At 33.1% G+C, this 16,789-nt stretch overlaps 1 protein-coding gene across 1 annotated transcript in view; it reads left to right on the plus strand.

Moving 5' to 3' along the window:
* LOC102894929 (F-BAR and double SH3 domains protein 2) overlaps window positions 1-16,789 on the plus strand; it is a gene marked incomplete at its 5' end in the record, with an annotated part of 60,001 nt that overhangs the window by 19,720 nt on the left and 23,492 nt on the right. Inside the window, one exon of the mRNA XM_006918711.2 lies at window positions 5,600-5,704. Coding sequence (XP_006918773.1) covers window positions 5,600-5,704 — 105 coding nt within the window. The remainder of the gene's footprint in view (window positions 1-5,599; window positions 5,705-16,789) is intronic.

Consider the following 16,789-nt stretch of genomic DNA (forward strand, 5'->3'; position numbering starts at 1 on the left):
AGTACTATGGCTTTGTAGTATAGTTTGAAATTAGGAGGCGTGATGCCTCCAGGTTTGTTCTTCTTTCTCAAGATTGCATTTGCTATTCAGGGTTCTGTTTCTGTTTGTTTGTTTGTTTTCATTCCATATAAATTTTAGGATTGTTTTATTTTACTTCTGTGAAAAATGCCATTAGAATTTTGACAGGTATCTCATTGAATCTGTAGATTGCTTTGGGTAGTATGAACATTTTAACAATGTTAATTCTTCCTATCTATAAGCATGGTATATCCTTCCATTTATTTGTATCTTATTCAGTTTCTTTTTTCAGTGTCTTATAGTTTTCCAAGTACAGGTCTTTTACCTCCTTGGTTAAATTTATTCCTAGGTATTTCTTTTATGAGACTGTAAATAAAATTATTTTCTTAATTTCTCTTTCTGATAGTTATTGATGTATAAAAATGCAACCAATTTCTGAATATTAATTTTGTATCCTGCTACTTTACTGAATTCATTTATTAGTTCTAACAGTTTTAGTGGAATCTTTAGGATTCTCTCTATATAGTTTCATGTCATCGGCAAATAATGACAATTTTACTTCTTCCTTTCCAAGTCGGATGCCTTTTATTTCTTTTTCTTGTCTAATTGCTGTGGCTAGGACTTCCAGCACATGTGAACTTTAGAACAGTGAATAAACTCAAGGATTTAAAAGAAAATAAATATGAACATATTGAGGAAAGAAAAGGAATATAGACAAAAGAACCAAATGGAACTTAGAGCTGAAAATACAATATTTGAATTGAAAAATTCAATAGATTAGATGCTGCAAAAAAATAATGACAATATTTTAAAGCATAGCAAAAGAAACTAGGCAAACTGAAACAGAGAAATGAAAACTTTTTAAAAATAAAAAGAGCATCACTGACCTGTGTGGGACAATATGTGATCTGACACACTTTATGAGTTAAAAAGAGACTCCTTCGGGAGACAGAAAGAGAGGAGGAGGGAAATATTTGAAAAAAAATTATAGCTGAAAACTGTCCATATTTAATAAAAACTGTGAACCCCAAAATATAAGGAGCTCAACAAACCCAGACAGGTAAAACACAAAGATCACACCAAGCATATCATAATCAATTTGTTAAAAAGCAGTGATATTCAATGGTAGAAGATGGAAAGCATTTCCTCTAGGATCAGAAACAAGATAAGGTTGCCCCTTTTGCCACTTGTATTGAACACACTACTAGAAATCCTAACCACAGCAGTTACTGAAGAGAAAGAAATATAAAAGCCATCCAAATTGAAAAGGAAGAAATAAAATTATCCCTGTTCACAAATGGCATGATCTTAAATGTAGAAAATCCTAAATATTTTACACACACACACACACAGGTTAATAAACAAATCCAGCAAAGTTGCAGGATACAAAATTAACACGCAAAAATCAGTTACATTTTTATATGCTAACAATGAATAATCTGAAAAGGAAATTAAGAAAACAATTCCATTTACAACAGCATCAAAAAGAATAAAATACTTAGGAATAAACCTAATGAAGGATGCAAAAGACTTGTACACTAAAACTATAAAACATTGATGAAAGGAATTAAATAAGACATAAATTAATGGAAAGGCATCCTATGTTCAAGGAATGGAAGATAGCATTAAGATGACAATACCATCCAAAGTAATCTACAGATTTAATACATTCCTTATCAAAATCCCAACAGTGTTTTTTGCAGAAATAGAAAAACCCACTCTAAAAATTCATATGGAATTTCAAGGGACCTTCGATAGCTAAAACGATCTTGAAAAAGAACAAAATTGGAAGACTCATACTTCCTGACTTCAAAACTTATTACATAGCTACAGTATTCAAGACATTTGTAGTATTGGCATAAGAACAGACATATAGAGTGATGGAATAGAAGTTTCAATATTTTAAAAATATCAGTTATCTCCATATTAATCCATATGTTTAACACAATCCAAGTCAAATATCCAGCAGAGTTTGTTTGTTAGGGTTTTTTTGTTTGTTTGTTTGTTTAGAAATTGACAGATGCTTCTAAAATATATATGAGAATGCAAATGATCTAGAATAGTCAAAAACAATTTTGATAAATAAGGATAAAGTTGGAGGGCTTACTTTGCCTCGTTTTAGACATAAAACTACAGTAATCAAGATATTGCAGTATTGGTGTAAGAATACACTTATAGGTGAATAGAACAAAATAACGAGTCTAAAAATAGGCACACCACATATACGGGGTCAACTGATTTTTAACAAAGATATAATGAACTTGTAAAAATGCTAAATAAAGGTGACTAAAAATGAATCCAGCTGTGTTTTAAAAGCACATGACTAATTAAGGTGCAAGGATGATTCAACATTAGATAATTTATCAGTATAGTAAACTACATTTACAGAATAAAGATGAAAAATTATATGATTATTTTCATAGTTACCAAAAACAATGATAAAATTCAGTATCCCTTAGTGATTAAAAAATAAAACAAAATTCCCAGCTAGCTGGATAAAGACTTTTTCACTCTGATGAGGATATCTTCCTGAGGCTTATAGCAAACATACTTGATGGTTGTATTAATTCTCTATAACTACCATAAAAAACTACCATAAACTTAGTTACTTAAAAGATTATAAATTTATTTATTATCTCACAGTTCCAAGAGTCAGAAGTCCTAGTGGACTTGGTTGGTTTTTCAGCTCCAGCTCTAACAAGGCCAAAATCAAAATGTCAGCTATGCTGGCCTCTGGGGGAGAAAATGTTTCCAAGCTCCTGCAGGTTGTTGTCAGAATCCAGTTCCTTATAACTTTAGGACTGAGGTCCCTGTTTCCTTTTGGCTATTAGCTAGGAGCTACACTTAGCTCCAAGAGACCAGTCTCTCTGTTTCTTGTGCATGGGCTGCTACAACTCAGAGCCAGCAATGGTGTCTTGAATCTTTCTCATACCTGGAATCTCACTGACTTCCCTTTTGGCTCATCTCTCATCTCACTCCAGCCAGAGAAAGTTCTCTGTTTATAAGAGATCATGTGATTAGATTAGGCCCACTCAGATAATCCAGGATAATCTCCCTATTTTAGGGTCTATAATTCTAATATATCTGCAGATTATATCTTACATATACATAGTTCCAGGGATTAGGGTGTAGACATCTTTTGAAGACCATTCTGCCTACTACAGTGATAATAAGAAAATAATACCCATCATCACCACAACTTTTCAGTGTCATTTAGCCAGTGCATTAATGAATGAAAACTAAGGGTATATAAATATTAGGAAAAGGTACTTCTGTCATTATTTATAAATGATGTGATTGTGTACCTTCAAAATATAAGAGACCAAACTGTCAAACTCTTAGAAATAATAAGAGTTCAGTAAGGTGAATAGATACAAGATTATATACAAAAATCATTAGTTTTCCTATTAACTGGAAATAATATGTTGTAAAATGCAATTGGAAAAAAATAGTTACCACAGCAATAAAATACTGATGAATCAACCAGTGAAATGTCATGACCTATAAGAAGACATTTTTTCAGCCAAGAACATAAAAGAAGGCATAAGTAATTAGAGAGATGCAAAAATATGTGGATTTTATTAAATTTATGTGTAATTTCAATTCAATCTCAATGAAACTTAAAAGACATTTTTAAAGGAACTTGAAAATAATGGTTCTAAAATGTATCCGGATTTTTTTTATTGTACAAGAATAGCCAAGAACAACACTAATGAGACTTAATGTACCTGTAGTGCATACTGATACATAAAACACTGACCATAGTAATTAAAATGATCTGTGTGTGTATGGATCTTTAGATACTGATTTAAACCAATAAATCATAAAACATCATTCTGAGGCAGGCAGGGAAATTTAATGATGAACAACTTATTAAGGCTACCAAGGAAATATTGTTAGTTCTGTTAATGGCATGGCGGTTGCATTTTTTTTCCTGAAGTTTATATTTTTAAAGACTGTTACAAAAGTGTGTAAGAGTGAAATGACATGACGTCTGGAATTTGCTTTAAAACGCTTTAACAAACAACAAAAAATAGATAAAACAAATGTGGAAAAATCTTGTTAACTCTTAAATCTTGGTGATCAGTATATAGAAGTTCATCATACTAGTCTCTTTACTTTTGAGTATATTTGAAATTTTTCATAATAAAAAACTTGTTAATAATATTTCAGAGCTTTAAGGAAAGGGTTTATTCAGTAAATGGTGTTAGAGAAATTGTATATTTGAGGGAAAATGTAGATTCCTCCCTTCCACCAAATACAAAATAAATTTCAGGAGAATTAAGAGCTAAGTGCCAAACACAAGATTTTTGAAAACTGGAAAAATATAGAATTTTTTGGTATATTACAGATGGCTTCTTAAGCAAGACACAAAACCTAGGACACACAAAGGAAAAGATTGATAAATATATCCACATAAAAACTAAAAATTTCTGTAAAACAAAAGAACTTTTAAAAGTTAAGAGAAAATGAATAGAATAGGAGGAGTTGTTTGTAATGTAAATAACAGAAAAAGAACTAATATCTAGAAGGAAATATATGTAAATAATGACAGAAAGGCAAAAAAATAGAAAAGTATGTATAGAATATGAACTGCCTATTTATAAAGGTAGAAATACAGATGGCCAACAACATGTGAAATGATGCTCTCTCTATTACAGAGAAATGAAAATCTTTATGTGATAATCTTTATATATCGGCAAAAATTAGAGATGGAGAATATCCAGTGTTGGGGAGACATAGAGAAACATACTCTCATACACTACTAATAGAAGAGTAGGTACAACCTTTTGGGGGCAATTTGGTAATGTCTATTAAAATGTACAATTTCCACTTCTATGTTTTTTATCTTAAATATTCCCACATATGTTCAAAGAGTCATTGACTACATTGTTTGTATAGTACTATTTATAACATTGAGAAATTTGCAAACTCAAATAGCAATAGATTAAGAGTAAATAAAGCATGTTACAGTTAAACTATTGAATCTGTCGATTAATTAGAGAAGGAAATCAATCTATTTGTAAAAACATAAAAAGTTTTTTCAAACACATTGAGGGGAGGATCAATCTCCTTTCATTATTTTTTAAACAAAACCGCAAGTATGTAGGAAATACATAAGAAATGGTTTGAAAAACATACATAAATTGATGAGACAGTGGTTATCTTGGGGAGGAAGGTACATGGTGGGGTGCGCAGATATAACAGACTTTTTGCCATTTTGTATTGTTGTTTTGTAACAATACTTTATATGCATGTAGTTTTTAAAAATTAAAGGTATGTATATCAAAACATACAATCAAAACAACATTTGTAGATTATGCCAATGTCAGTTTCCTGGTTTTCATACTGTGCTATACTTAAGCAAGTTGTTGCCATTAGGGGAACTTGGGGTAAGGGACTCTGTACTACTTTTGCAACTTCCTGTGGGTCTATAATTATTCAGTGTTTTTTAATAAACAAAATATGAAAAAAAGGTTAAAAAGGGACTCCTGCACACTCATTACTAAAGTCTTAAATTATCTAACTACTCTAGTCACTTACGAAAAAACAGTAATTGTTTTCTTATTTTCTTTACTAGGTTTTAGATGATCTGGAATGTCATGGAGTTGCAGTATCAGAACAAAGCCGAGCTGAGTTGGAACAGAAAATAGATGAAGCTAGAGAAAATATTCGTAAAGCAGAGGTGAGGTGGCAGCTAATTGTGGCATGTGGCCTAGCTCCAGCATCTTAACTGTGAAATGTACCTTTAGAATTCAGTTTCCATACACTGATTATTCTAAAGATAATTCACCATCTTCATCTGTATCTACAATATTATTTTTGAGTACCTGTTTCGTACAAGGTAGTACACACAACGAAAAGATACTGAACCCACTAAGAAGAGTTTATAATCATGAAACATTAAATAACAAAAGAATTAAGTCACAAAGATACTAATTTTAAAGTTTCACAAGATACATAATAAATCAGTCAAATTAATGGTATAGAAATTGATATATGTAAAGTTCAGAGACTAGAAAATTCTCTCCTATATGGAAAGTTTTCTGGAACCTTGGATCCAGGGGCATATGCCGAGCTTTTAAGAAGAGAGAAGAGACTTGGTTAAGCAAACAAGGCAAAAAAAGTTACAACAGTGTATTTTAATTTGGGGCAAGTGGAGGTTGGCAAAGGGATCTCTTTGAGGGTTGTATGAAAGTGTGAAAGCCTTTCTCCCACAAGAAACATTGTACATTTTTGTGTACAGTGTCCAGAAGTTCATGTACCATAGGCTAATATTCTCTGACCTAGAGGGAGAGAGATTGATATGGAAAGAAGTAAGTTATTTGAGAAGGAAGAAGACGTGAGATTTAGTTTGGCAGTTAGATTTGATTTGCATGGAGGATTTTTGTAAGGAAATATAGTAGGAAGTAAGTAAAATAATTGTGTTTAGAACCAGTTCACAGAGGACCTATGCACACTTGGGTAGTTATCTTCCCAGTGCACCATGGTGAAAGGATGTGGAAATAGACATTTAAAAAAAGACTGAGGCTGTCCAGCCCTCAAGGAGAACATGTTCTTGTTAGGAAGGCATAGAGAATGCCAAAGATAACTAAGACCGTAAAACGTAAGTGCCAAGAAGTGGTCCATACAAGCCTACTTAAGTAACCCAGAAGAAACAGAGATCATTATGGGAGGACTTGTTGGGGCAGGTAACACAGAAAAGGTAAGACTTAAATGGGTATTGACAGATTAGTAGTATTCGATTAGTCAGAGAGAGAGGCATAGCACAGATTTATGCCAGGCAACTTCAAGAAGCAGAACTTGAACCAAAGCAAGAAGGTAGGAAGCGGGCAGATTTGAACCTGGTATTGGGAAATACTTTCCAACAGTCAGATCTTCCCAATGACAAAATAAGCTCCCCTATGACACAGTGCAGCACTGTAAGTATACAAAAAGATTCTGGGCAAACATCTGTCAGGGACTCTATGTGAGGAATTCTTGTACTGGTTGAGGGTTAATCTAATTTAATGATTTTTAAATACCCCTCAGGACTCTATAGGTTTTGAGGACGTGTTTTGGGGTGAGGGGATGCAGTGGAGAGGCACCATAGGCAAACAAAGAATATGAAAATGTTTTTGACACAACCCCATGGAAGCAATTTGAACCAGAAATGGCTTGCCATCTGCTTGGTCTAGAGAAGTCCCAGTAACCCCAACTCGCCGTTTTTCCTGGCACATGATCTAGAGCCCCCATAGTGAAGAGGGCAGGGTATACAATAAATAGCCTTTTTCCTCTCCGAATTCAGGGTCATGGCTAAACCACTTCCCTAGTACGCTGGCCAAGTAGTATTGGCAAGCCGTTGCCTAGTTTGAGAAACATTGGCTGTGTAGAAGAATTTTTTTCTGTTGTTTGTTTCTTCAGACTCTGAGTGAAGCCAGTGTCAGAGCCTCGGTAGAACAGGACAAGTCTCAGAAGTTTTCTAAAGGGCGTGTTCTCTCTTGTATTTTCCATTTCCAGACTCTATCCATGGTGTCACCATCTGCTACCCTAGCTCCACCAAACCCCCAATAGTGCAGTAATAGGTACCAGTAACACAAAGTCTGCATTTAGGCTGAATGACCTGCTGTTTCCATGAATGTGCTAAATACTGTGTTTGTTAGCTTAAAGGTAAAACTATGAAGTGAGATTCCCACAACAGAATGTCTCATTTCTCCTAATACCAGTATTTAATTCTGCATCTCAAGTATAATTTTCTTACCAAAAATATGAAATATGCTAAAAACCATGACGCCAGATCCACTATCTCATTTTTTAATGACTGTGAAATATAGTTAATTCTACAGCTATCTTAAAGTGGTTTCTCACATGATGTCCACTTTATCAGATACAGAGAATAACCTAGCTAAAATTAGATGGCCAATATGAGGGTAGTATTAGGGTCGTACTTACAGGATTGTCACAGTGAAATTTTTGGATGAACTACACCACAAGAACCTTCAGAGAAAGTGACAATAATGGTTTTATTGAATTCCCTTTTTCTTTCTCCTGCATGTATATCATTTCCATTGGATTTTCTCTTTTTATTCAGTAGTTGTTTATTATAAATACTTATACAAAAGAAGAGAGCTGGTTAAAATTCCATTATATCCTTCATGTTTGGTTTTTAACTCCTACTAAAATGGATGTTACCCTCCCTTGTTGGTTAATCTGCTTTATCCAATCTTTTCTATATTGTGTTTCCATTTAGATTTGCTAATTAGAATAAAAACCTTTGTGGTGTTCAGTAATAGATTAAAAAAATTTTTTCTAAATGATTGATTAATTACTGACTGGTTAATTCTGGAGCAAATTCACTAGTGGATTAGTTTAACAAACATTTAATGAGTACCTGCTCTGTGCCAGATACTGATGAATATACTAGACATACAGCAATAAATAAACTATTGTTCTTGTTATGATCTCTATGACGGTCACAGAAATATTTGTACTAGATATGCTACTGTTTGCAGCCCCCGACCAATTCAAGAATTGAAGTAATAGCTGCTTAAATTAAACTTCAATAACAGTTTTTCTAACCTGGTATTTAAGTATTTGAATTTTCAAAATGCCTTTGTCATACAGACACACACACATTCCTCATGTGACATACCTATTTTAAAAGTAGCTTGCCAAGAAACTAAAAGTTTTAAAAAGCCATCTTTTTAGGAGCTTATATATACATGACTTACGTTGTTCCAGAACAGAATTATTTTTATATGTTTAATTTGTATCTTTTATTTGGGTTGAGGATAATTGTTTCTTCTTATGGCAGTGAAATGTTTAACACAAAGAGGAGAAAGTTGATGTAAAATTTAAAGATACCCCCAAATTTTTAATAACTCATTTGATGTAGGTCTGCAGGAAGAACTATAGACTATATCATTCTTTCTCTAAGCTATTAACTATATTCTGTGATCTGAATTGAATGTACATTTGAAAGCCAAAGTACATGATATCAAGTGAATTAACAAAACCAAAAAAAATCAATTATTGTCTATTTAAACACATTTTCATAGATACTATTTTCTCTTAAAACGTTCTCTCATGAGGTTCTGTTGTACACTAGGAATTCAAAATTACTAATCATCATTGAGGCCTGCGCAAGTCCCAGCCTTTCTGTGGTTTGGGGTTGCTATCTGCCTCATAAAGCAAAGCAGAGGGATTCTCTTCTGAAAAGACAAAGTGGTCTTCTTCTCTGAAAAAACCCCCTACACAGTTGGCCTGGCATCTTCCAGGAATAGGAGGGTGGGGACTGAGGCCTCATGAGTTTGGGTTTTCATTTGAAGTAGGTGAGAACAGTGGTTATAACCAGAAAGTCCAGAATTTCCAATTACATCATATCCAAATTTACATTACCTCAGGGCCTGTTATTATGGAGTTTCACTGTACTCATTGTATGGTATATTAACATACCTCTTGACTAATCACTTTAGTCAATTTTGTATTGTGAAAATTTTCAAACATATAGAAAAGATGAACAGTAAATATATATTTCCCAACATACTAAATTCAGCTATTAATATTTTTCATTATCAGCTTTGTGTGTTTATTCTGTAAAATGGAAGTTAATTCTGTAATTCCCTATAATCGAAGTTAATTCTGTTCTGTAAAATAGCCTGATTAGAGTCAGTATTTTGGGCAAGAATACTTTATAGATGATGCTGTGTTATTCATCACATTGTGGTTTTTATCATTTTGCCTGATTATGAATGATTCTAACAGTAGTCACTTAATTAAAGTGGTGCTAGATCTTCCCACTGTTAAGGTTCTTTCCTCTCCCTCTCCCCCCATTACAATTAGCAAGTACTAGTCACCTCTGGTGATGGCAAATGGATACTTTTCTCTCTTAAGTATCGTTATGATGTCATGGAATTTTAAAAATCAACTCACGATATAATATACATATAATAAAATGTAACCATTTCAAGTAAACAGTTTGATGAGCTTTGACAAATGCATAACCCTAAATATCGACCACCACAATCAAGATATAAAATATTTCTATCACCCCAAAAAGTTCTCTTGTGACCCGTCACAACTGATCTGCCTTCTGACAGGTTAGTTCAACTCCAACAACCTGAATATTAGATTGCTTGATATTGTTCTACAGATCACACACTAAGATCACCCACACATTGTTTATCTAGCCTTATTCTTTTTTATCTTAATGAGTAGTTGCCGTCACTATGTTTGTATGATAAGTAGTTACTATCAGTTTGATGAGTAGTTACTGTCATTATGTACTCAAGCTTACTGATCTTTTCTTCTGTAGTGTATAACCTACTGTTTAGGTCAGGGGATATCCTCTGAATTTTGATTTCATATATTATGTTTTCAGCTCTATAAATTCTGTTTAAGTCTTTATGTCTTCCAGTTCACTCCTATTTATCTTTGTGTTTTTAAAAATCTTTAAGTATATTTATAATAGTGACTTTAAAGTCTTTGTCTACTTACCATATCATATCTGTGAATTCTGGCTCTCTGTTGACTGATTTTTCCTCTAATTGTGGCTTATATTTTTTTGCTATTCCAATACTTAGTAATTTTTTATTGAATACTAGAAATTGTAAATGTTTGGCTTGAGTGTCTGGATTCTCTTTTTCTTTTAAAGGCTATTGAGTTTTGTGTTGGGCAGCCAGGTCAGTTAGTTACTTGCTGATCAGTTTGATCCATTTGAGGCTTGCTTTTAAGTTTTGTTCGGACTGGGTTAGAGTAGCTCTTCCAGTAAGGCTAATTAAGCCCTATTACTGATGCATTTTCTTTCTGCAGTTTCTATGCCTTGGGTATCCAGCAATATCTCTCAACTCTGACTGGATAGAGTTGCAACATCTTTCAGCCCTGTACAAGCTCTGGGAATTTTTCAGTTCGTAGATAGCTTCACGGTAGATGTTCTTTCCCCAGTAGTTATTCTTTGCTTCTCATGGGGTCCCACCTTGTATGTTCTAAGTTTATTATGGATTTTTATTTATTTAGTATATTTTCAATTACAGTTGTAATTGGGGCTTTTTAAAGCCCCATATTGTCTAAATTTGGCCAGTTAAAGTCTATTTAAGCTGACTTTCATGTCCTTTTGACATTCCCATTAGTCTTTAAACACTCTTCTTGCTTTCTAGCACAACAGCTATCATACGCTCACCTTATATTTTCCTCACCCAGATTTAGATTTGGCCATTTCTCCAAGGCCAAATTCTGATTTCTTTCAATAGAGAAGAGTATTCAGATACCAAGGTCTAGACTGTGAAGGTGCTTATTATTATGGGTGTTACTTATTTTTGCCCCTTCCTTTGTTGTTAGAGCTAGGAAATATTTTTTTTAATCATGAATTCATATTGATATTTTCAATTAAAATTTAAGATTATAAGGATTTTGTTAAACTTTTGATTTTATATTTATCTTTTTTCTCATATTGAAAAATCTTAGTTCCTAATAATATTATCATATTTTATTTGCTTTATCCTGTAGTATATATTAAAGTTTCAAAATTACCATATAAATATGATTAATAATAAACTACTGAATATAATTTAAAATTTCTTCATAGTTCTTTTTGAATGTAGAATATATCTCTGTAAGGGTTTCTGCTTCTGGTAATAACAGACTAGCTTATGTCCTCTTCTAGGTAACAATTATTAATCTGGGGTAAAAAATATTTAAAATACCTATTTATCTGACCCAAAGCATATAAAAACTGGAGAGCAATCAACCCTTGAAAGAACGGGACTATACTTGGTGACATTTACATTTTACAGCACTTTTTGAAGGGCTGCACACTAGAATTACAGCAGAGTGTTTTACTGGCTTGAGGATGAATGTCAGTGAGTCCTCAAGTTTGCATATAAATAACTTTCCAAATCATGAATACACATGTGGAGCAGAAACTCCAAGGAGCTTGGCAGGAAACAACTGCTGGAAAACAAAAAACGGGGCAGAAATTTCAGCCGTTACTCTATTCATTAAAAATTGGAGTGATTATATTAATATCACACAAAATAGGCTACAGAACAAGAGGGATAATTCATAATGATTTAAAATAAGGGCAGTTCATCAAGAAAACATAACAATCCTAGATGTGTATGTAACTACTAATAGAACTATAAAATACATGAAGCAAAATCTGACAGAACTAAAAGGATATTTCAACATTTCTTTCAGTGATTGATAGAATAAGGAGCTAGATAATCAGTTAGAATATAGAAAATTGAACAACACTATCAACCAACTTTATCTAATTGTCATTTATAGAACACTCCACCCCACAAGATTAGAATATATGTCCTTTTAAAGTACATGTGGAATATGTTTATCCATCTACTATGAATCAGCTCTCATGAGTATTTGCAGTCCAATTTCACATTGCTCAGCAAGTCAAAATTTGCAACTTTGAAAAGTATAATAAAATTCACCAACTCTGGCAAAAAAAAAAAAAACAAGGAAAAAGAAAAGGCACAAATAATTAATTCCAGAATTAGGAGTACGTAAGTACAGATATTATAGATACTAAAATGATAGAAGATATTATGGACGTCAAGCCAATAAATTGGACACTTTGATAAATTGGACAAATTAATAGAAAAATATCACTTACTAAAACAGACTTAGGAACCATAAACTATCTAAATAGTCTTATTCCCATTAGAGAAATAAAAACAGTTGTGTTTGTTTTTTTTTTTAATATTATTGTGAGGAAAACCCCTGGCTTCACTATTGAGTTCTAATCTTTCAAGGAATAATTAATGCTAAATTTACCAAAAAAAAAGTACCCATGGAGTATTCAGTAAGACCAAATACTAAATCATAAAGCAGTGTCAGTAAGTTTAAAAGAATTGATATTATGGAGAATATGTTTTCTGATCCATCCGTATTAAATTAAAATTCAGTAATAGAAAGATACCTAGAAAATCCCCACATGTTTCGAACTTAAAATATTCAAACACCATAATCTATTGCTGCCTTAAAAACGAAAACAAAAAAACACCCAACTTTAAGGCAAAAATAACAATGATTTATTATCTCTCACCATTCTGGGTGTTGTCTGCATTTCGTTTGCAAGTTTTACATGAGATTCCTCAAGGAGCTGCATTTAGCTAGAGAGTCTGCCAGAGGGCTAGGCCTTTTTTCCATAAGGTCTTTCTTCCTCAAATAGGCTAAACTGGGCTTCCTCACATGATGGAGGCACATTCTAAAAAATCAAGTTCTAATACTACTTATCAAACCTCTGCTTCCATCAAGTTTGCATATGTCTCATTGGCCAAAACAAATCACATGGATAAGCCCAGAATCAATGTTGGGGGTGAGGGGTGCTACATGGACACCAGAAGGCATGATTTACTGAGGGAAAAAATTTACCGCAATTAATATAACCTTGGTTAAATCATTTTTTCATCTATAAAATGGAGTTTACGATATTTATCTCCAGAATTGTTGTGTAGATTAAATGAAATAGTATAGTTCCTAGTACATATAATAAAAGTTGTTTGGAGTAGTTTTTTTAAGATACTACAAGTAATTGAGAGTAGAGAATACCATAATCTACCATTATTCATTTCCTACTATATATGCAAGACAGTGTCCTAAATAATAGAGTTACGACAGACACACAGTCCTTATCCTTAGTGAAATGATATTTTTAAAGATAAGTTAATTAAGCCCAAATTAGATTTACAGACTTTATGATTAAAGTTTCATAAACTCAACTATGGCTTGACACTTGAATATGCTTATGTTAAATTTTATATTAAAGTCAGTTAACTGACATTGCTAATACACCAATATTATGTATTCTAAAGGATTTGGCTTTTCAAAAGATCATTTAAAAATGCTCTGTGTCTATAAGTTCTAAAAATGATTTGGCCAAGTTGTATCCAGAATGCCATCAAGTTACAGAGAGCTATGCTCTGCAGAATGTTAATCCATTGGCAAACCATCAAAATTCGTTTGAAAACACTGGAAAATTCTGCTTTTAAACAGTTTTAAAATATAAACAGGCAGAACTCTAAGGAAAGATAGCAATGTTTATTCTGAGACTGCAGTCTAAATCTTTTAAGTTTGCAAATACCGTGTTCATCAGCCAGGTTCATCAGTCTGGCAAAGCACTGACAAAAATAAATTTTATGAAAACTAAATTACTTGGTATTGAGAAATAGAATAAACCCTACTTCTTTCTCTTTGTTCCCCTCCCTCCCTCCTCTGTTTCTCTGCTTCTGTAGGTAAATGGCTTACATTTATAATTTCCAAGAAAAGGTTTTTTGTTTTTTTCTTTAAACATTTCATTGCCTATATTAATTTAAAATGCATACTAGGATGGTGCTGAGACATCAGGATATCCACATGCAAAAGAATGAAGTTGGATCCTACCTCACACCACATACCAAAATTAACTCAAAATTATCAAACACCTAAATATAACAGCTAAAACTATAAAACTCTTAGAAGAAACCATAAAGGTAAATCTTTGTGACCTTGGATGGATTAATGCCTTAGATATGATACCAAAAGCCCAAGCAATAGATAAATTGGATTTGATCAAAATTTAAAACTTTTGTGCTTCAATAGATACTATCAAAGTATGTATATGATATGGAACTTTTATTTAGGGTATATAAAAACTCTTAGAATTAAAAGACAAAGACAAAATTAAAAGACAGCCCAATTTTAAAATGAGCAAAAGATCTGAGTAGACATTTCTCCAAAGAAGATATACAAATGATCAATTAGCCCATGAAAAGATGCTTGACATCATTAGTCATCAGAGAAATACAAATCAAAACCACAATGAGAGACCACTTTACACTCGCTAGAATGGCTAGAATCAAAAAGGAAGACATTAACAAGTGTTTGCCAGGATGTGAGAATTGGTAACCCTCTACTCTGCAGGTGGGATTGTCAAATGAGACAGCTACTTTGGAAAACAATTTGACATTTCCCCCAAATGGTTAAACATAGCATTACTTTATGACCAAGTAATTCCAGTCCTAGGTATATACTCAAGAGAAATGAAAACATATATCTACACAAAAACTTGTACACTAATGTATGTTGCAACATTATTCATATTAGCCAAAAGGTTGAAACAACCCAAATGCCTATCAACTGACACATGGATAAGCAAAATGTGATATATCCATACAATAGAATGTTATTTGGCTGAAAAAAAAAAAGAAAATGAAATAGTCATATGTGTTACAACATGGATGAACCTCACAAAAAAACACATATTGTGTGATTCTATTTATATTAAATGTTCAGAATAGATAAATCTATATATAGAGAAAGTAGATTAGTGGCTGCCAGAGCTGCAGGAAATAAGAGATAGGGGAGCAATAGCTAAAGGATACAGGATTTCTTTTGGAGGAGTTAAAAACGTTCTAAAATTGACTATCATTATAGTTGCACATATCTGTGAATGTACTATAAACTATTGCAATATATACTTTAAATGGGTGGGTTTTATGGTATGGAAACTTTATCTCAATAAAGTTGTTGCAAAAAAATTTTTATTAGAAGAGTAAGTAGATTTCTGCAGAACTATTTACCAAATGATATACCAAAAACAGCCAAAAACTCTTAATTACTTTATATAAAGATGTATATGATATCCAAATTCACTGAGTTTTACACTTAAAAATGGTTAAGATGGTGAATTTTATAAGATATGAGTTTTATCTGTTTTTTAAAATCTATATACTTACAAATCTTAGGAATACAAAGTAAATTCAGCAGTGAGAGTTCAGTGAAACAAGTCAGAGCTCAGATCCTTTTTGATACCAACATCCCCCAGCAGAGAGTGATCAAATTGCATACCAGAAAGGCTCAGTGAGCACACTTGTTTGTCCAAGAGTCTCTCAGAAGCCCTTCAAGTAGGGGTCCTTAAAATTATCTTAGTGGAGCCTTCAACTGTTAGAGGAAGAGACTACCACTCTACTATGTGGAACAACTAAGCTGAATTTACTACTTGGTAAAGCAAAAGAGAATGGTACTTACAAAAGACAGTCTCTCTGAACAAAGCAGAACTTACATATAGGGTTTTGAGAAGTGTGGATTTCAGGGATTGGCATATTTTCAAAACTGGAAATGTTATACAGATTGGCTCACTTTTAGCTGTGATATATAGAGATTAACAGACTGTCAGAAGCAGGAGTGATGATTACTGGAATGAGACTGTGGTTGATTGGCTGCCTTGCAGAATCACGAGACTATCCTGATTGGCTCACTTTCAGAAGCCTGGCTATTAGAGCAAAGAAGGTACCGCTTGATTGAGACAGGTTTAAACTGGTTCAGTGGTTTACTTGCTTACCTCTTGACACAAGAGCCAAAAAACAGGCAGTTTTTCCCTTTTTTTCATTTGGAGAATAGGAACTTTGTATGAGTCTCAATCTACTATTTCCGACAGCTGCATCATAATTTAATTTAAAATCTTTACTCAGTAGGCAGTCAGGAGTCGTGAAAGTTTTTAAGCAAGGGAGTGACATGATATCATTTGCAGACTTGTAAAAAAATGGATTATAGAGGAGAAGAAAAGGTCCAAGAACTGGGTTAGATTAGAAGTCTGTTGAAGATGCTAGATTTTAGGATGTTCTGAAGCATAGCCTTATTAAGAAGAAAAGAATTCAGACTTTATGGCACATCACTATCTTCCTATTTATGTTACATTTGATGGCTTGTCAAGATGCAAGTGTGCCATTTGCCATTGTTAGCAGCCCGTGATCCCCGTTCTTGTCTTTCTCCCCCGCTACCCCCTCTTTTACCTTTC

This window comes from Pteropus alecto, unplaced genomic scaffold (genome assembly GCF_000325575.1).
Source record: "Pteropus alecto unplaced genomic scaffold, ASM32557v1 scaffold468, whole genome shotgun sequence".
NCBI classification, from domain to species: Eukaryota; Metazoa; Chordata; class Mammalia; order Chiroptera; family Pteropodidae; genus Pteropus; species Pteropus alecto.